Here is a 19,761-nt window from a genome sequence, read left to right as displayed (position 1 = left end):
GCCGAGCCGAAGCCACCTCGCCCTCGGGCCCCGTCCCGGAGGCGCCCCCACCCCACAAAATTATGGGCGCCCCGTCGAACCCCGAACCCACGCGCACTCCGCTGCCCACGCCGGGAACACCTCAGAGCCCCGCGCTGTCACCTCCGCGCTCCCGGGACCCCCTACTCACTTCCACGGAGTCCGCCGCAGTCTCGCTGCCCCGCGGGCCCTGCCACCGCCCCGTACTCACTGCCACGTCCCTCACTGCGCTCCCCCCGCCGTGCGCCACTTTCCGGGCCGGCCGCGCTCAGCCCTCGGGGCCCGCACGGAGGCTCCGCGGTCCGGCGTCGGACGGGGTCCACTCGGGGAAGGCCCGCGGGTCATCCAGCCGCGGCGACCCTAGGCGCAGGCGACGACCCTCGCTCAACCTAGCACCCTGGCGCCAGTCTCCTCCCCGAGGCCCCCCGCCCGGGCGACCCCGCCCAGCAGGCGGGGCCCAGGCCGCTGCGACCGGCCCGCGGGGCTCGGGACGCGAGCCGGCTGGCGGCGCGACTCCGGACTGCGGACCTCCCGGCCGGTTCCCCGCAGGCGCCGCCCCCGCCCCGCGCTGTAACCCGAGCCGCCGCCGCCTCCCCCGCGCGCCCCGCGGCCCAGGCCCCGCGCGCGCCGCCCCCTGCGGCCCTGCGCCCGACAGCGAGTCCGCCATGGGCCGCGGGGCCTGCGTCCCCCCGGAGGCGTCGGGGCCCGTCCAGGGCCGCCGGCTCGGAGCCGTGCTGGGCGCCCTGTGTCTGGTGCCCGCGCTCGCGCTGCTGGTCCGGCTGGGGACCCCGGTGGCCCCGGCCCCGAGCGCGACACAGGTGAGCAGACGGGGAGGCCAGGTGCGTAGGGCTGGGGACCGCGCCTGCGGGCCCGTGGCCGCGGGTCGGGGCGCCTCTGGGTCCGGACGTGAGACCCCCGGTCCTCGAATTCGACCGTCCCCGCCGGCCTCGCCCGCCGCCCCGCACGGAGGTCGCACGCGCAGCGTGGGCAGCCGGGAAGCGGGCCCACCCCGTCTCCTGCCCGTCGGTCCTGCGCGCCGCGCCCACCGCCTCCCTGGGCGCCCTCTCTTCCCTCCAAGGGCGACGTCGCCGCGCCGGCCCCCGCCGCCCGGGCCCCCGCCCCGCCGGCCCCGCCCGCGCCCCGAAGACGCCGCTACACGCTGACCCCGGCCCGGCTGCGCTGGGACCACTTCAATCTCACCTACAGGTGCGGTCGGGGCCCGGGGCGGGGGGGCAAGCGCGGGCCCCGGCCCTGACCTTCCCCCTCCCGCAGGATCCTCTCCTTCCCGCGGAACCTGCTGAGCCCCCGGGACACGCGGCGGGGCCTGGCCGCGGCTTTCCGCATGTGGAGTGACGTGTCCCCGTTCAGCTTCCGCGAGGTGGCCCCCGAGCAGCCCAGCGACCTCCGCATAGGTGGGCGCCCGCCCCAGCCCCGCCCCGCCCCGCCCCGGCGGCCCGGGCCGCGGCCCGCGCTCAGCGCCGCGCTCCCCCCAGGCTTCTACGCGGTCAACCACACGGACTGCCTGGTGTCCGCCCTGCACCACTGCTTCGACGGCCCCACCGGGGAGCTGGCCCACGCCTTCTTCCCCCCACACGGCGGCATCCACTTCGACGACAGCGAGCACTGGGTCCTGGGCCCCACGCGCTACAGCTGGAAGAAAGGTGGCTCCTGGGCCCGGCTTCCCGCGCGCCCCTCCCCCGCTCCGGCTGCAGGGGGGGCTGCAGGCAGACTCAGGAGGGGCTGAGGGTCACGCAGGCCAGGGGGGAGGCGGGGGGAGCCCCCGGGGTCGGGGCGGGCGGCCCTGAGGCTGCGCCCGACACCAGGGAGAGGGAGCCGGAGCTGCATTCCTGGGGGCCCGGCTCACCGCCCAGGCCCGGAACGTTCTTATCTGGCCTTGGCCGGGCTGCCGCAGGCCGGGGCGAAGGGGCCGGGCTGGGGGGCCTGCGGCTCTGACGGCCCGGGGCTCGCAGGCGTGTGGCTCACGGACCTGGTGCACGTGGCGGCCCACGAGATCGGCCACGCGTTGGGGCTGATGCACTCGCAGCACGGCCGGGCGCTCATGCACCTCAACGCCACGCTGCGCGGCTGGAAGGCGCTGTCGCAGGACGAGCTGTGGGGGCTGCACCGGCTCTACGGTGGGTGCCCGGGGCCGGCGGCGGGCCGGCGGCGGGCCGGGCTGCGGGCGGGCGGGAGGGCACCGCTGAGCCAGGCCCCGCCCGCAGGCTGCCTGGACCGGCTGTTCGTGTGCGCGTCCTGGGCGCGGAGGGGCTTCTGCGACAGCCGCCAGCGGCTCATGAAGAGGCTGTGCCCCAGCAGCTGCGACTTCTGCTACGGTGACACCGCGGGGGGGGGGGGGGGCTCGGGGCCGCGGGCGGGCGGGGCGGGGCGGGGCGGGCCTGACTCCGCGCCTCCCCCGCCCCGAGCAGCATTCCCCTTCCCGACGGCGGCTGCCACCCTGCCACCCCCCAGGACCAAAACGCGGCTGGTGCCCGAGGGCAGGAACGTGACGTTCCGCTGCGGCCACAAGATCCTGCACAAGAAAGGCAAAGTGCAGTGCGTGGCGGGGGCTGCGGGGGCGTGGCGTGGCGGGGGCGGGGCGTGCGGGCGGGCCGGCCGCGCCCCTACAGCAGCGCCCCTTGCAGCTGGTACAAGGACCGGGAGCCCCTGGAGTTCTCCTACCCCGGCTACCTGGCGCTGGGCGAGGCGCACCTCAGCATCATCGCCAACCCCGTCAACGAGGGCACCTACACGTGCGTGGTGCGGCGGCGCCAGCGCGTGCTCACCACCTACTCCTGGCGCATCCGCGTGAGGAGCTGAGCGCCGCCTCCATAAAGCGCGTTCCCCTCACGTCTCTGGCTCGTTCTTGGGGGGGCGGGCGCAGGCAGCCCCCGGCCCACCTCAGACAGCACAGCGCACGCCCCACACCCCAGCCAAAGGGGCCTCTGCTCAGCCGCACAAGGCCAGGAGGGCTTCCTGGAGAAGGTGGCAGAGCTGGGCCTGGAGGGCGGCTACGCTGCTCTCCGAATGGGAGCTGGGGGCGGGGGCGGGGGCGGGGGCGGGGGGCGGCAGGACGCCGCCAGCCAGGCGGGCAGGGGTCCACAGGCGCGCCTTCCAAGCCCTTGGCGGCCTCTGCCTGCCCCCTGCCCCGGCCGGCTCACAGCTTGGGGGCCACTTTGCTGAGGACAACCAGGGCTTCTTCCACGGAGTTTGCTACACGCACGGAACCACCAGCCGTGTCCACCCCCACGCGGCAGGGGCTGCCCGGGACACCTGTGGACAGGGCCTTGCTGCCCCCAGCTCAGGTCCACCCCACGGCCTGGCCCAGCACACACGTGTGCACACACACACACATGCGTGTTGCATACACGTGTGCCACGTGTTTCACTGGGCACTTCAGACACACCCGAAAACCACCTTTCCCTCCACAAGGGAACGGTATTTAATTCTACAAATTTACAAACCAAAATATAAAAAGAGACTGGAAAGTCAAGGGGGCGAGGAGTTCGGAGCTGGCCCTGTGCCGGGGCCGGGTCGCCGAGGCCGAGCCTGGCCGCGCCGGGCCGTGCGAGCTTCAGAACTTGAGGCTGAAGCCGGGGCCCGCGGCCGAGGCGCCCTGGTTGGTGGTGGTGAGGTGGAAGCCGGTCTCCTTCAGGTCGTCGTCACCCTGCGGAGCGAGCCAGGGACGTGAGGACCCTGCCCTGGCCAGACCCCGCCCACGGGGACCGGGCAGGACCTCACCAGCTGGCTGTAGCCCAGGCCGCCCTCAGGGGGCCGTGGGCTGGTGCCCCGCTTGACCCTCTGCTGCTCGCTCTTGGCCGGCCACGTGGGGAACATGGAGGGGTCGATGGGCAGGGGCGTCTCGCGGAAATACTCGTGCTTCAGCCCGTCCTCGGCGTTGATCCTCCGCCCGGGGAAGTAGGTCAGGAACCTGGGGACACAGGCGCCGCGTGACCCTGCGAGGGCCGGGCAGTGGCCTCACGGGGCCGCCACGGGCCCGGGAGCCGGGTGGGCAGGGCCCTAGGGGCCTGGCTACAGTGGTGGCGAGCAGCCCTGGGAGGCGCCTGTCCACCCAGCAGCCTCCAGGCCCCAAGGGCTCGGGCAGGGCCGGGGTCCTCACTTGTTCATGAGGTCAAAGCCCTGGTCCGAGAGCAGGGCCCCGAAGCGCTTGCGCAGGTTGTTGTAGGGGTACTCGCTGAAGGTCATCTTCTTCACCGCCGGCAGCTCGCTGTAGCCAGGCCAGATCTTCTCACTCGGGGTCCCCAGGTCCTGGGACACAAGGGGTCAACAGGGCTGCTCCCTGCACACAGCAGCGACCAGGGACGAGGGCCACTCCAAGGGCACCCCCTGCCCTGGCCCCGGCCCCAGGCGAAGCTCGCACACCCACCTTGAACACCTTGTTGATCTGATCAATCTCCGACTTCCCGGGGAACAGAGGTTTCTGGGTCAGGAGCTCCCCAAAGATGCAGCCCACTGACCACATGTCCACGGCCGTGGAGTACTCCTGGATGCAGGACACAGGGCTCAGGGCGCTGACCCCGGGAGGCCCTGCTGGGGCAGGGAGGCGCCAGAACCCCCGGATCTCACCTTGGCTCCCAGCAGCAGCTCTGGGGCGCGGTACCACAGCGTCACCACCACTGGGGTGTAGGCCTTTAGTGGAGACCCGTACTCCCGGGCCAGCCCGAAGTCCCCCACCTGCAGGACAGAGGGCAGGGGTCACGGGCAGGCCGGGTGTGCGTGGGCGGGGCGGGGCGGCCCCCGCGCGGCCCACCTTGAGGATGCCCGCGTGGCTGAGCAGCAGGTTGGACGTCTTGAGGTCTCGGTGCAGGATCCAGTTGTCGTGCAGGTGCCTCACTCCACGCAGCAGCTGGATCATCAGGGTCTTCACCTCCCCTGGACGGCAACAGGGTCAGGGGCCCGGCCCGGCCCGGCCCGAGGCTTCGGGGAACGAGCATGGCCCAGGAGGCAGCGTCGCGGGGCCTCGGCCGTACCTGGCAGGAAGGGCTGCTTCATGGTCTCCATGAGGCTCTTGAGGTCATGCTCCACGTAGTTCATCACGATGTAGATCTTGTCCATGTTGCTGCCCACGACGATCTCCTGCGACACAGCCGGCCGTGGTCGGCGCGCTGCGGCGCAGCCCCGCCAGCCTGGCCTTCCCGGGCCCCAGGACGGCCTGGAGGCCAGGGCTGACGACAGAAACCCCCCGGCCCTGGCCAGGCGGGGCGCGGGGCGCGGGGCGGGGCTCACCCTGACGGTGACGATGTTGGGGTGCTGGGCCTTGAGGATGGTGTTGATCTCCCTCAGCGACGTGATCGGGAAGCCCTCCTTCTCCTTCTCCATCTTCAGCCGCTTCAGAGCCACAATCTCATCTGCAGAGGAAGCCCTCCTGAGACGGGCGCTGCCGGGCGGCGCTGGGCACAGCCGGCGCAGCGGGGATCCGCTCCCCGCACCGAGTGCCGGCGTCCCACTTAGCGCCTGCACTTCCGATCCAGCTTCCTGCCAGCGCCCCGGGGCGGCAGTGACGGCTCCAGTGCTTGGGCCCTGCACCCGCGTGGGAGACCCGGTTGGGGCTCTGGGCTCCTGCCGGGGACCCAGCTCTGCCGGCACTGTGGACAGTGGTCGAGCTGCCGTCTGCGGAGCTGGCATCCCGGCTGCTCCACTTCCGATGCAGCTCCCGCCTGTGGCCTGGGACAGCAGTGGAGGACGGCCCAAGTCCCTGGGCCCCTGCACCCGCGTGGGAGACCTGGAAGAAGCCCCTGGCTCCTGGCTTCGGATGGCGCAGCTCCGGCTGTTGCAGCCGTCTGGGGAGTGAGCCAGCAGGGGGAGGACCTCTCTCCTCTAACTTTTTCATAAATAATCTTTATCTCCCCGAGGCTCTGGTTCTCCGAGACTGTGGCCTCACAGAGATCTCGTTTCAGCTCAGACTGAAAACAGAACCTCCGACGTGTGCTGCTGCAGAGCCCGGGGCTCACCCCCGCCGAATACACAGCCCCTGCCCTGCCCCAGAAACAGCCCTCGGCTCCTTGGCTTCCCAGCCCCTGCCCTGCCCCACGGAGAACGACGCCAGGGCACTGGGGTGTCCAGGGCCACACACGCCCACGGCTGTGGAGGGGGAACACGTGTGGGGCTCCGTGTGAGGCAGCATCACGTGTGCCTGCCCACACCCCAGCTCCCGCCACCCGGCACGGCCCGGGTCGCACTGCCCTCTGGCGTCCTGAGAGGCCCAGGGGGCCAGCGTCCACACTGGACAGGGGCCACCACAGGTCACGACCTGGTGCCTGAAGGATGGCACAGCCGGACACTTGGCAGCAGGGCGCGTGCTGGGAGATCCACCCCAGGCATCAGGGGCCTCGTGGGTGTGAGTCTAGGCTCTAAATCCTTGTGCCGAGGTCTGCAGGACGGAGGCCGAGCGGGCCGAGATGGACGGTGAGGGCTGCGCCCCGCTGACCGCTGCTCGCTACGAGGACTGCTTCCCTCGGGCCGGGCCGGGCCCTCCCGCCCCAGCTCTCCGGGCGGCTGGCCAGGGCCCCGCGCACCTGTTTTCTTGTCCTTGGCTCTGTACACCACACCGTAGGTGCCCTCCTCGATCCTGTTCAGGCACTGGAACTCCTCCACGCTGCGGCAGCCCTGGGGGAGGTGCGGGTGAGCGGGGCAGCCCCCCACGCACACCTGCCTCCCACGGAGCTGCACTGCCACCCCGCCCCCCCATGCCCATCCTGGGAGGAGGCACAGGGCATGCGTGTGCACTGCCCCCCGCCCCCTCCCCACACCACAGCCCCTTCTGTGAGGACATCCAGCACAGGAAGCCACTCCCAGGAGATCCGAGCCTGCCCAGCCCCTGCCTCTGAGCACAGGCACAGCTCCCTCTGAGGGGCAGCAGGCGGAGGTCAGGGGTCCTCAGAGCCCTTCCCACCCTTTAGGACACGCCTCTATCTTACCCGGCAAGGTCCTCACCACCACCACCTGTGCAGCCCCCAGACATGGTGGGTGCCCACCTAGCCCACGCACCCGGCAGGGGCAGCGTGACGGCTCCCAGGCCGCCCTCGCCGTGGCCTTAGCCACAGACCCAGGCCACGGCCACGCCCGGCCAGCCTGACCTCCGGGGCACAGGAGGGCCCAGCAGTGACCACAGTGACGCCCCCGCAGAGCCGGGTGCTGGGCCTGACCTGCAGGGCGGGCAGGTACTTGGGCAGCTCCTGCTTGAGCTCCAGCGGCGACAGGGCGGGGGAGTCGGGCACGCAGTCTCCTTCAGTCAGGGCGCTGCTGCGCGGGGTCCCCTCGCCGGCCTCGTCCTCCCCTTCTTCACTTTCCCCCGAGTCTCGGTCAAATCGTGACTCTGGAACTTTCAAAATTAAACCGCGTGACGGCACCGGTTGCAAGCAAACGCCCAGGACACCGCCGCCCCAGCTGCTCTGGGGTCTGTGGTCCCGGCGGGCTCAGCCGAGGCAGAGCCACAGCCCTGATGCGGATCCTCGAGGATGCAGGGGTGCCGTGGGGAGGGGCACGGCCAGAATCCTGTCCCCCAGCCCAGGACAGAGCCTCGGAGCCTGCGGAGCCCACGCCACACCTTCCAGCGACAGACTGGGAGCTGCTGTAAGGGCTGGACTCGGGGTAGCGTCTCCCAGGCTCCCCCGTGGACTCGGGGTAGCGTCTCCCATGCTCCCCCGTGGACTCGGGGTAGCGTCTCCCAGGCTCCCCCGTGGACTCGGGGTAGCGTCTCCCAGGCTCCCCCGTGGACTCGGGGTAGCGTCTCCCAGGCTCCCCCACAGCGGCCACTGTGGGTGCTCAGAGGGTGCTCCGTGCTGAGTGACGGTGGCCCACAGGGTGGTCCTGGGTGGCCCACAGGGTGGTCCTGGGCGTAGCTCCTGGGGACTGTCTGCACTGACAGGGAGCCGCACACACTACCACCCCCAGAACGGGTGAGGTCGGCAGAGCCCAAGGGCAGCTACTCACCAACCAAGATGCGGCTCTCGTTCTCTCGCTCATCGTCGTCACTCATTTCATCGTCACTCACTTCTTCTGCAAAACAGAGCAGGCGTCCGCCCAGGGCCTCGCAGGGCTGAGCCTGGGCCGGCGCAGAGCAGGCGTCCGCCCAGGGCCTCGCGGGGCTGAGCCTGGGCCGGCGCAGAGCAGGCGTCCGCCCAGGGCCTCGCGGGGCTGAGCCTGGGCCGGCGCAGAGCAGGCGTCCGCCCAGGGCCTCGCGGGGCTGAGCCTGGGCCGGCGCAGAGCAGGCGTCCGCCCAGGGCCTCGCGGGGCTGAGCCTGGGCCGGCGCAGAGCAGGCGTCCGCCCAGGGCCTCGCGGGGCTGAGCCTGGGCCGGCGCAGAGCAGGCGTCCGCCCAGGGCCTCGCGGGGCTGAGCCTGGGCCGGCGCAGAGCAGGCGTCCGCCCAGGGCCTCGCGGGGCACAGTGAGGCTGTGTCGGGGCGAGCACGAGTCCAGGTCCAGAATATTCCAGGGTCTCACGGGGTCCCAGCAGCTGCAGCTTGCAACGGCCCAAGTCAGACTCAGGCTCTCGCGGCCCTCCCACGCCACGCCGCGCCCGGGGCGGCCGCCGTGCTCACCAGCAGACTGCTCTGACGCCTCCTCGGAGTTGCTGCCCGTGTCCTCCTCCTCCTCCTCCTCTTCTTCCTCCTCTTCCTCCTCCTCCGACTCCTCACTGGTGCTCCCTTCCTCCTCCTCTTCCTCCTCCTCCTCCTCCTCTTCCTCCTCGGAGCCTGACCCTGACTCCGCTGCAGGGAAAGAGCAGGGCAGCTGGTGACGCCGGGCCTCCGCGGGCCTCCCCGAGCCTCCCCCAGGCCTCCGCGGGCCTCCCCGAGCGGCGCAGCAGGGCCAGGCCGGCGCGGTACCTGACGAGGACTCGGCCGAGCTGGTCTTCCTCTCGCTGTCACTCACGTCCTGCAGGTCGGACAGCAGGTCTCTCTCTTCCACCTTTTCTTCTTTTACTGACGAAGTGAACCACCAGCGTGAGTCTGGCGAACGTGTCTCAGCAGGCAGACACGCCGCTTCGGCAGCAGAAGGCACCTCCCGCGCAGCCGGCAAGAGCGAGTTCTGCGAGGGCCAGCGGGGAACACACGCCCCGGCCACGAGCTCGCCTCGCGAGGAAACCAGCGAGCTGGGCTTTCAGGGTTCGCTCACTCCTCCATTTGAAAGTCAGAGCCGCAGAGCGCACTGCCGCCCATCCACTGGCTCACTCCCCAAATGACCACAGCAGCCAGGGCTGGGCCAGGCTGAAGCCAGGAGCTCCATCCGGGTCTCCTGCAGGGTGGCAGGGCCCAAGCACTGGGGCCATCCTCCATCGCCTTCCCAGGCGCATTAGCAGGGATCTGGATTGGAAGCAGAGTGGCAAGGACCCCAGCCAGCACTCTGATGTGGGCTGCTGGGATCACCAGCGGCGACTTAACCTGCTGTGCAAACTCCGTGCCCCAAACCCTAACAACTGTGGAGCAAGATTTATGCTAAAAACTGCCCAGGGGTACACGTGGGGTACAGGTTAAGCACCTCCTGGGAAGCCCATACCCTACACCCTGTGTCAGAGTGCTGGTTCCAGTACCACCTCCACTTCTGATCCAGCTTCCCACTCACGCACCTGAGAGGCAGCCGCGCACGGCTGAAGGCCCGGCCCAGCCGCCGGCTGTTGTACGCATTTGGGGCGTGAACCAGCAGGTCTGTCACTCCGCTTTCAAATACGCAGACAACGGAATATTTGAAAACAACAAAGATTCCCAGGAAAAGACCCGGCCCCATCTTACCTGGCTTCCGGCCGTCTCCCAGCTCCACGCGTTCCCGTGGAGGCCGCGGGGGACTGCGGCTCCAGTGGCTGGCCTTCCCCCTGTCACTGTAGTCCTCACGCATGGTGCGGTGGTGTGCAGACACTGGAGCGGGGACGAGGGGAGACGGCACTGGCAATGCTACCCCCCGTGGCCCCGCCCTCGCGTGCCCCAGGCACCACCCACAGCTCACACAGGAAGCTCACGACATCAGGGTCACAGGCCAAGAAGCCTGGGCTCAAAAATCCTCAACCTGGAGGCCCTGGGTGGACCCTGATCCTCCCCAAGGATGAGGCTCTGGGGAGATGGCGGGGCAGGAAGCACCAGGGGTCTGTCCCCCCAGACCTCCATGCCTCCGGCAGACTCGGTCTGACGGCACCCTGCTGTCACTGTCTCTGGTGGCAGGTGGAGCTGCCGGGCAGACGGAGGCCGCTCCGGCCACATCAGCCCTGCAGAGCAGCCGCTGGCCACCTCCGCCTCTGCAGCTGCTCGCTGGTTCCTGGAGCCCACTGTGCTCGGCTTGAACACAGGGTGGGCACAAAGCGCCCCACCCTCCGGACTCCAGGGACTAGCGCTCGGATCACAACGTCTGACACCCCTGCAGCTGGAGCAGGGAGCAGATGCCAGCCCCCAGCACCCCTTCGTTTCTGTCTTCGGGAACAAGAACCCTGAACACCAAACGCGTCTATGGGAGAAACTGAAGTCACCGCACGCACAGGAGAAGGTACAGGCGCGCCAGGACCTGGGAGGACCCTACTGAACTGACTGAATTACCCAAGCACAGCGCGGGCCCAGGCAGACCACCAGCACCAGCCCAAAACAAGAACCAGAATCAGCAAACCCTGTGGCAGGCAGAGAAGCTGCTGTTACAGGGACCTTGCACCACGGGCAAATGTTCGGTTTCAGCAGCAGAATCACAACACACACATAAACAGGTCCCACTCACAGGAGAACACAAGGAAACAGACGGCCTGGACAAGGACTGCGGGCCAGGCCAGACGAAGGGAGGCTGAGCACGGCTGTCCTGAAGACGCTCAGAGCCTGCTGCAGGCGCACAGCGCGGGCGGGCTGACATGTGCATGTGTGACCTGCGCCTCCTTCAGACCTTGAGGGAGGCAGCACATTATCCTGACACCGAATTAAAAAGCCCAAAGCACCAAAGAAAGATGAGAAGTCGGACCCCTGATGCTGAACAAGAGAAACAGCCAAGAGGGAACCCACGGGAATCCAGGGAAACTGCGTGCAGAACAGAAACGAAACGCGGCAGGGACTCCAGGCACTGGGCGGGACTGGCCAGCGCAGCTGCCGAGCACTGACCCAGAGGAACCTAAGAGTCGCCCACCGGGCCGGCACTGTCCGCGCTGGTTAGGCCGCCACTGCAATGCCGGGATCCCCCCCGAGTGCTGGTTTGAATCCCAGCTGCTCCACTTCAACCCAGCTCCCCGCTAACGCCTGGGAAGCAACGGAAGATGGCGGCCCAAGTGCTCAGGCCCTGCACCCACGTGCAGACAGGGATGGAGCGCCAGCCTCCTGGTCAGCCCTGCCCCTCGAGTCCCATCTGCCCCTCCCTCCCTAACTCTGCCTTTCTAATCAAGCGATAGTCATAATCACAACCATACTCACAATAAAAAGGCAACATGATTAGAGAAAAGAGAACAAGCCCAGGAGACCGGGGAGCCCAGCGGCGGCCGCAGCGCACACCGAGTCAGGAGGGGCACGGCCAGGGCGCAGCACAGAGGACTCGGCTCACAAACCCGTCCCTGCTCAGACTGCCAGCGTCACGTCAGCATCGGGGGAGACACACCCTTCACCTGACACACTCAGAGTGCTTAAAAACGGTCTAGGAATCCGAAATCCTATGCACTGTTAGCCAAAATGCCCTTCCAAAGCGATAAATCCCCGGAGAGAGGCAAGGGAGCCTGCAGGGTGGTGAAGGAGACCAGACACGAGACAGAATCGGCGCCCGCACGGCTGGCACTACCGCGGCAACGGTGTGCACCTGCACCTTGCTCTCTGTACAGCAGGCCAGAGCTTTGTGAGTTATTAGCTACGCTTATGCACACACACAAACGTAACTCAAACAAATCTAAGTCCTGCATCAACTGGCTCATTCCCCTACTAGCTGGGGCTGGGCCAGGCTGAAGCCAAGAGCCAGGACCTTCTTCCAGGTCTCCAGCGTGGATGCAGACGCCCAAGCACTTGGGCCACCTTCCGCTGCCTTCCCAGGTGCATCAGCAGGGAGCTGATTGGAAGAGCAGCAGCTGGACTCAAACCGCCATCCAAATGGGATGCTGGCATCGAAGGAGGTGGCTTAACCACCGTGCCATAGCACCACCAGCCCCTGATAAAGGCGCTTTTTAAAAAGTGGAACCAATACAACTTTAAGTTCCTGTTACACTGTTCCGATGTGAAACGCAGTCTCCATGCACTCAGAGAACACAGACGTTAACTATACAGGAAATGGAAGCAGGAATCAGCACCTCTCAGCAAACACAAAGGAAACCATGACGCAGCCACATGGACGGGGAACCAGACGGCCTAACCTGTGAGAAGCAAGGGGCTCCCCGCCCAGCTGGACGGAAGGAAGGGCATTCTGATACAGGGGACGCCGCTCAGAGAAAGGAATCGGACAGAGACAGGCGAGTCAGCTGGACCCCACGCACGGGAGGAAACCAGGGGGTCGGGGTCAGGAGCTGCGAGGACGGCGGCAGCCCTGCCTGGGCCAGGGCCGGGCAGCTGCAGCCTGGGAAGACCCAGAAATGCAGGCAGAGGCCACTGACGCCTGCACAACCACGCACTGACCCGTGCACGCACACTGTGCTATATTTTACCACGATTTTTCAAAACTGGGAAAAGGGGGACAGGCATCCCATAAAGCAGCGTTGGGTTCAGGCCCTGGCCCCTGGCCCACCTTCCTGCTGATGGAGAGCTTCGCAGGCTGTGGCGATGGCTCATGCCGTGGGGTCCACCCACCCACACACACGTAACCCTGAACTGGTTCCAGTCTCTTGGTGTTGGCCCGGCCCAGCCCTGCTGTGGAATCTGAGTGAACCAGCAGATGGGAACTGTCCGTCCCTGTCTTTCAAATACATTTAAAAACTATTAGACACACAAAAAGAGGACACAGCACAGGAGCTAAGAACAGGGCTCCTGGCCGCAGCTGGCAGCCCAGGAGCAGGAGCCGCACCCACAGCCCGGCCCCGTCCCCAGTGCACCTTCCCTGCGGCCTGACCCGACCGCTCAGGGAGCACCACAGCCCATCCCCGCCCTGTCCCCAGCGCAACTTCCCTGCGGCCTGACCCTGACCCTCAGGGAGCACCACAGCCCGCCCACCGGCCCGGCCCGGCCCGGCCCGGCCCCAGCGCACCTTCCCTGCGGGCCTCCCGCTCCTTGCGCCGCTCGCCCGCCCGCCGCTCCCGCTCCTTCTGCTCTCGCTGCTCCTTCTGCTGCTCCCGCAGCTTGCGCTCTCTCTCCCGCTTCCTCTCCAGCTGCTCAAGGCGATCCCTGCAAGAGCCACACCCCAGCTTTCCCCCAGGAAAGGAAGCTTGTGTCCCTCCCTAGTGGCTTCTGCTCAGCCTTGTAAGTGGTCCAACCATGAACGGCTTTTCAGAAGCCGATGACACACACGCTCCTCCTCCGGGATCTGTCCCTACGGAGCCACAGCACAATAAACCAAGCCGGCACCGCGAGCAGGCGCCTGGCAGAAGCCCCAAATCCAGAGGGGGATCTGCACGGGCACCAGAGAGCAGGAAGTTCCGCGGGGAAGGGCAAGCAGGGGCCCGGACTCAGGCCGAGGCCCTGGTCCTGACCCCTTCCCAAGGGGCTGCCCGGGTCATTTGCCACCACAGTGTGGAGACGGCGCAGGCGCAGGTGTGTGCCCACAGGAGGCGGGCAGAGCCTGCGACTGACAAGGGAGCTCCCGGAAACGCGGCAAACACGAGTGACGGGAACAGAGCAGCCGCCACGGGCCGCGCCGGCAGCAGAGAGCCACAGCCCACCCTCTCGCTCCTCTGCCGTGACGTTCGGTCGCTTGCTAAGGGGCGGCTCTGGGCTGCACTGCACGTCTTAGCCATCAGTGCTCCAGTTCTAGTAAATACAGCCCGCTGTCAGCAGCTCCGCTCCCACTGCCTCTGCAACCCGTCCGCCGCACCCACTGCCTTGACGACGCCCACCAACCGCACGCCTCAGACGCGAGGGGCCGGGACGCAGGCGCAACAAGCTCGCCAGCTCTGCCGGGACCTCCGCGGTGCCGCGTCCCGGCGGGCCGCGCCCCTCTCCGGCTGCCGCAGAGGAAAGCGTCTCTGCTGTCTGGGGTCTCTTCACTCCCTCTTCACTCGGGGGGGGGGGGGGTCAGTGCGGCCCTGGGGACAGCTCACTTCTGTCCTGCGCCTTCCTCAATGCTCCACGTCTACCACGTTCACTACGCGACTTCAGTCAAGCTACTTATTTATTCGAAAGGCAGAGATACACAGAAAGAGAAGAAGGAGAGAGGGAGAGGGGGAGAGAGAGAGAGAGAGAGTCTTCCATCCGCTGGTTCACTCCCCTTGGCCGCAATGGTCGGAGCTGAGCCAACCTGAAGCCAGGAGCCAGGAGCTGCTTCCGGTCTCCAATGCGGGTGCAGGGGCCCAAGGACTTGGGCCATCTACTGCCTTCCCAGGCCGTAGCAGAGAGCTGGATCAGAAGTGGAGCAGCTGGGTCTTGATCCGGCGCCCATGTGGGATGCTGGCACTGCAGGCCAGGGTGTTAACCCGCTGCGCCACAGCACAGGCCCCCACTTCTGTTTGCGAGCTTGGCCTTCTAGGGGCCGAAGTGCTGTCTGCACAGCTGAGCCATCACCCGATACTGGAAAGAACCTGTGCCCACAACCCTGAGCCTGGCAGCTGCACCGGCCACGCTGTGCCTGGACAGGGCGCCCCAGTGTCCAGGCTCTGGGTCTCCTGTGGCGGCTTTGCTCTCTGCTGAGTCCTCTCACGTGGCTGCGTCCTAGGACCGGCCAGTGTGCAGCCTGAGCTCTTCCCGGTGTGTTGTGCATCCTGGCCTGCACACCCTGGTCCCAGGGCCGGTGCTAGGACACACACAGCACGTTCAGCCACCGCCTACAATACTGGCAGCCCATATGGACACTGCTTTAAGTCCCGGCTGCTCCGCTTCCAATCCAGCTCCCTGCTACTGTGCCTGGGAAGGCAGTGGAAGACGGCTCAAGGGCTTGGGCCCTGCATCCATGTCGGAGACCCAGATGGAAGTTCTTGCCTCCTGGCTTCGGCCTAGCCGAGCCCTGGTCACTGTGGCCATCTGGGGAATGAGCCAGGGGACGGGAGATGGCGCTGTCCCTCCCCTTCCCTTAACTCTGCATTCCAAAGAAATAAGTCTCGAAAGAAACAACAGAAGTCACACTTGTCCCAACTGCAGCCTCATGTCAGGGCCCCCCGCCTTCCGCTCTCACGGCCTTTTAGTCACTTCCCCGGTGAGGGCTGTGGGGGAGGAGTCTCCCCACTCCACCCACGCGGTCCCCTCAGAGGCCGCGGGGGAAGCTGCCGCTGTGACCCCAGCACCCCCTCTCAGAGCGCTGGGCTGCTTCTGATCCGGCTGCCAAGGCTCCTGGGAAGGCAGAGGAGAATGGCCCAAGAGCTTGGCCCCCGCACCCATGTGGGAGACCAGGATGGAGAGCCAGGTTCCCGGCCGTGGCCTGGCCCAGCCACGGACATTGGAGAGTAAACCAGAGGACAGACCTGCCTCTCCCTCTCTGTCTCTCTGACAAAAAAGAGAAAAAGGGTAGCGAAGAGGCTACAGCTGTGCCTGGCCGGGCCGGATCTCTGCTCTCCAGGCTGGAGGCGCAGGTGACGAAGCAGCAGAGCCCAGGCCAGGGGCCCTCTGATGCCCCCATGGCTCGCCAGTGTCTCGGCACGCACGCCTCTGACTGTCCTGTTCACGCAGCTCTGCCGGCTTCTCAGCTGCAGCCCAGCACCAACCACAGTCTGCCCGACGCTCTCCTCGTGCAGAAGCCCAAGCTCGATCTGCCCATGGCGCCTTCTGTCCGGGGCCTCCGCCACTGGACCAGGCCCGCCGTGACACACACGGCTGGGCCCGCAGCACGCGGCCTCCGGAGGCCTGCTCACCCTCAGTGTTCTCCAGCCTTCCCCTAGAGCCGTCAGCACCTGCCGGGCTCCTCCCTTCACGCGCGCTCAGTGCTGGCAGCGCGGCAGGCAGCGCCTGTGGTGCCCACGGCAGTCCCCTCCCCTGCATGAGGACGGCTCCCTGCCTCCCCTGGGCATCACTCCACACCCAGAGCTGCCCTGGAACTCATCAAACACGGCCGTGGTCCTTTGTACCGGGTGACAGGAAAACAATCTTGGCTAAAGAGATGCCCTTGGGGCCGGTGCTGTGGCACAAGGTAATCCTCCGCCTGTGGTGCCAGCAGCCCATATGGACGCCAGTTCTAGTCCCGGCTGCTCCACTTCCGATCCAGCTCTCTGCTGTGGCCTGGGAAAGCAGCGGAAGACGGCCCAGCACTGGGCCCTGCACCCATGGGAGACCCAAGAGTAGCTCCTGGCTCCGGTCGGCTCAGCCGTCTGGGGAGGGAACCAGCAGATAGAAGAGCTCTCTGTCTCTACCTCCAAAAAAAAAAAAAACCAAAAAACCGGAGGCCCCCTCCTGGACTTGGAGCTGACAGAGGCACCCGGGATGAGGGAGAACGCCCTCCTCACCTCACCACCTCGGCCCACACAGACCTCACCTCTCCCTCCTGGAATGCTCTCGCGCCATCTCCCGCCTCTTCTGCCGCTCCCACTCCCGGCGAGCTTTGTCCTGCTCCTCCCGATGCCGCTTCCTGCGCTCGTGCTCCCGCTCCTTCTCCTTCACCCTGGCGTGCTTCCCTGGGGAGGAGCGAGAAGCGTCAGGCGAAGAACCCGACTTCCAACTCAGACCCCAGCGCTCACAGGCGAAGGGGCCGTAATGAGTGACCTGAAGAACCAGTCGTGACCCGGCTCAAGCCGCAAGACGCACACAGCTGGCTGCCGCTGGGGTGGGGAAGACCCGTGGGGCTGAGCTCGGCAGAGCTGACACGCGTCTGAGCCTCCCACTGTCTGTCGAGAACAAGCGAGTCAGACAGCAGCCTCACGAGGGCCGCGGCACAGCTCTCTCCGGGGGCGCGGCCAGCGCTTCACAGCCGCGGGATGAGGTAAACCGACCCCAGCACCCGGTCTCCCGACACCACCAACAGCCCCCTGGTAGCGGCCCAGGATCAGCCTTCTTGCCAGGCCACGCGCATCACTGGACGCGATCAAACACCGTTTTTGGGGGTGTCCCCCCGCCATGCTGAGCGCCGGTACTTCCACACGTAAGGGAACCACCGCGACAACACACTGGGGAGGAACAGGGGAGGCGGGGAGCAGCAGGGCACGTGCAGGGCACGGGCGCTCCCGCGGCAGGTAAGCCTAACCACACTCTGGAGAAGGCAGCGGCTGGCGGACACAGACATCACACGCGCACGCGTCACCGAAGAAAACAAACGCTCTGTACCCCCTTCGGCTGAGTGGCTGCGATGCCTGCGTTTCTCTTTCCTCTTCTCGTCTTTCCTGTGATGAGCCTTCTCTTTCCGAGACATCTGCTGGGGGGGTTTGATAGCCAAGGAGTCATCCTCTTCTCCCCTGTAACGAGACACAGGCCGGACATCACACCCGGAAACACCGTGGGGAGCGCCAGGCCCGAAGCACGCGGAGCTCAGACAGGCGCACAGCCGGACCCAAACATCTCTGACACAGGAAGGCCAACTCTGAGCCACGCGCCAGCCTCGGACTCGGAAAGGCGTAAGCGATGAACCGAACAGACGCGCCTCTCGGGGAACGCGCTGGGAGTGGCCTCCGGCACCGGGGCTCAGACGCCAGCGCCCACGCCAGCGCCTGGGCCTGAGTTCCAGCTCCACCTCCAACTCCGGCCTCTTGCTACCGTGCACCTTGGAAGGCAGGAGGAGGTGAGGGTTCAAGTTATACCCACGTGGGAGACCCTGCTAGACTTGGCCTGCCCCCATTATTTACTTGAAGGCAGCGAGAGACAGGGATCTCGCATCCACCAGTTCACGCCTCACATGCCTGCCAATGGGCGGGACTGGGCCAGGCTGAAGCCAAGACCCCTAAAAGTCAACGAGGTCTCCACAGGAGGCGGCAGGGACCAAGTACTTGAGCTGTCACAGCTGCTTCCCAGGGCTTCACAGGAAGGTGAACTCTGGAGCCGATCCAGGAGTCAAACCCAGGTTCGTCAATGTGGGCTGACCGTCTCCAACACTAGGCTCGATGCCCACTGCTTGGACGGCCATCGGAGCCACCACTGAGACACACGGCGGGCTTACTTGGACGCAGTCTACAAGCAACACTCACTTGACCGATCATTTAAGGAACACGGAGGAGAGGGACAGCCAGGACCTGTGCCAGCACCCACGTGGGATGCTGGCCTTGTAGGTGGCAGCTTACCCTGCCACACCACCACGCCCGTCCCATGCCCCAACACTGCTAAGTGGGGTGAGGTGACAACAGCCTCAAGTGAGGTCACCCGGCGTCGCCCGGGACTCCTCACCTGTCTTCCATGGAGTCCTCCCTCCTGTACGGCGAGTTCCTTATGGTGATCTCCATGCGGTGATCTCTCAGCTCCCCCTCTTCCAGGGAATCCCGCTTAGAGTCCCGGTCATCAGACTAAGAGGCAAAGAGAAACCTAAATGCTACCTTTGAAGACAACCAACCCTGCCCACGTTTCAACAGCCAGCGCTCAGGTACAGCCGAAGCTTTCATTCACATCCCGGGACGCTACAGCTCGGCGCTCTGTGCCGGAGCCGGGCGGCGACACCTACACTCCAGCCACAGGGGCAGCCTCCGGCCAGCACGGCAGGCGCTCATCTGAGCGAACGAGGGCCTTGGGCCCTGTCCCGCAGCGCTCCTCACCCTCTGCTCGCCACCCGCCTCGTCCGAGCTGCTGCCATCTCTGAGGCACCACGCACACCGATGACCCCGAAGACACTCGCGGTAGCGTCCAGGCCCTGCCCGCCTTGGCCGCCTTGGCCCGCTGGGGAGGGGCGGGAGGGGCGGCAGTCCGCTGCCCGCGCTCCGGGCCGGGGGTCACTGCAGAGCCCCAGCACGAGCCTCGCGCGCCCTGAGCCCGCGGCGTCTGGTTAATTCTAGCACCGACTCCGGGCTCGCCTGCACGTCGGGGAGCACAAGCAACGCGCGAAGCAGCGGAAAACGAGCGGAAACGCGGCTCCCTACGAGAACCCGCCCAGACGCCGGCTCACGTTTTTCAGGCGCTTGATCTCTGCCTTCTCCTCCTGCTCCTTCCTCCGCTTCTTTTCCTGGAGGATCTCATCTAAGGTCTTCACTTTCCAAGAGTCCTTTTCATCACCCATTGGAGGTAACACGCTGCGAGAGGACCGAGCCGAGCACCCTCAGGGCCCGCGGCCACCCCGCCCGGCCGCCGCCAGCGCCTGGCGCTCAGCGAGCCCGGCCCCGCGCGTCGGCAGAGCCGGCCAGACACGCCGCCCGGCGCGGAGCCCCCGCTCCGAGGCTCGCCCAGGCCTGCCGCCGCCGCGGCCCGACGGTCGCTCGGGGCGCCGCTGGGCGAGGAGCGGGGCTGTCCTTCGCCCCCGGCCTCCCCGGCCGCCACCCCGACGCCCGCCGGGCCCCCAGCCCCAGCCGCCACTCACCACCGCTCGGCCGCCGACCCCGAACCGTGAGGAGAAACAGTTCCCGGCTTGCGCCCGGAGCGTCGTCACTTCCGGAATTGGCGCGCGCTGATGACGCCAGAAGAGCCCCCCCCCGCCTCGGGCGCGGGACTCCATGACGTAAGGCGGGGTCCCTCCAGGGTGTGTGTGGAATCACTTCTCAGGTCGTCGCGCACTGATGACCCTCGAGGGCAGGGCTGACTCTACCGAAGCACGCGGAAGCGGGTGCGCCCTGGCCCTCGGGGCGGCACTTCCGTTTCCGGCGCAGGCTGGTGAC

General features: G+C 67.1%; 2 protein-coding genes across 8 annotated transcripts; one reads left to right on the top strand and one right to left on the bottom strand.

Annotated features, from left to right (window-relative positions):
• The first annotated feature begins 5 nt into the window (after window positions 1-5).
• MMP23B (matrix metallopeptidase 23B) lies at window positions 6-2,865 on the top strand. Of its 3 annotated transcripts, none has more exons than XM_051840535.2 (8): window positions 8-836; window positions 1,097-1,224; window positions 1,291-1,430; window positions 1,512-1,679; window positions 1,989-2,153; window positions 2,241-2,351; window positions 2,445-2,561; window positions 2,661-2,865. In XM_051840535.2, exons 1-8 carry the CDS (start codon window positions 63-65, stop codon window positions 2,825-2,827), a joined length of 1,770 nt encoding a protein of 589 aa, XP_051696495.1. In that variant the 5' UTR covers window positions 8-62; the 3' UTR covers window positions 2,828-2,865. The 3 variants fall into 3 exon arrangements, with proteins under 3 accessions (XP_051696496.1, XP_051696495.1, XP_051696494.1); XM_051840534.2 differs by having other exon boundaries at window positions 12-836; window positions 2,445-2,571; XM_051840536.2 differs by lacking the exon at window positions 1,989-2,153 and having other exon boundaries at window positions 6-836; window positions 2,445-2,571.
• Window positions 2,866-3,433: 568 nt separating this feature from the next.
• On the bottom strand, window positions 3,434-19,722 carry CDK11B (cyclin dependent kinase 11B). 5 transcript variants are annotated; one of them, XM_051840531.2, is made up of 20 exons: window positions 19,467-19,722; window positions 19,059-19,182; window positions 18,350-18,465; window positions 17,300-17,427; window positions 16,515-16,653; window positions 13,149-13,285; window positions 9,764-9,886; window positions 8,861-8,956; window positions 8,576-8,743; window positions 7,969-8,034; window positions 7,182-7,357; window positions 6,552-6,642; window positions 5,263-5,384; window positions 5,007-5,112; window positions 4,787-4,908; window positions 4,603-4,710; window positions 4,403-4,519; window positions 4,136-4,284; window positions 3,757-3,946; window positions 3,434-3,682 (listed from the first exon to the last, which is right to left on the bottom strand). In XM_051840531.2, exons 2-20 carry the CDS (start codon window positions 19,167-19,169, stop codon window positions 3,590-3,592), a joined length of 2,358 nt encoding a protein of 785 aa, XP_051696491.1. In that variant the 5' UTR covers window positions 19,170-19,182; window positions 19,467-19,722; the 3' UTR covers window positions 3,434-3,589. The 5 variants fall into 5 exon arrangements, with proteins under 5 accessions (XP_051696491.1, XP_051696492.1, XP_069935513.1 ...); XM_051840532.2 differs by having other exon boundaries at window positions 7,182-7,351; XM_070079412.1 differs by having other exon boundaries at window positions 16,510-16,653; window positions 19,467-19,544.
• Between the last annotated feature and the right edge of the window lie 39 nt (window positions 19,723-19,761).

The sequence above is a fragment of the Oryctolagus cuniculus genome, chromosome 7 (genome assembly GCF_964237555.1).
Source record: "Oryctolagus cuniculus chromosome 7, mOryCun1.1, whole genome shotgun sequence".
Taxonomy (NCBI): domain Eukaryota; kingdom Metazoa; phylum Chordata; class Mammalia; order Lagomorpha; family Leporidae; genus Oryctolagus; species Oryctolagus cuniculus.
This window is presented reverse-complemented; position numbering and strand designations above follow the sequence as displayed.

Bases quoted from the DNA above. Each gene is read 5' to 3' on its own strand.
- MMP23B (XM_051840534.2), top strand. From the start codon at position 63: ATGGGCGCCCCGTCGAACCCCGAACCCACGCGCACTCCGCTGCCCACG. The intron at 2,154-2,240 runs GTGGGTGCCCGG...CCCCGCCCGCAG, and splicing joins GGGGCTGCACCGGCTCTACG to GCTGCCTGGACCGGCTGTTC. The intron at 2,352-2,444 runs GTGACACCGCGG...CGCCCCGAGCAG, and splicing joins CAGCTGCGACTTCTGCTACG to CATTCCCCTTCCCGACGGCG.
- CDK11B (XM_051840531.2), bottom strand. From the start codon at position 19,169: ATGGGTGATGAAAAGGACTCTTGGAAAGTGAAGACCTTAGATGAGATC. The intron at 9,887-13,148 runs GTGCGCTGGGGC...TCCCCGCTCCAG, and splicing joins GCGGGAGGCCCGCAGGGAAG to TGTCTGCACACCACCGCACC. The intron at 3,947-4,135 runs GTGAGGACCCCG...CTGTGTCCCCAG, and splicing joins GGCTTTGACCTCATGAACAA to GTTCCTGACCTACTTCCCCG.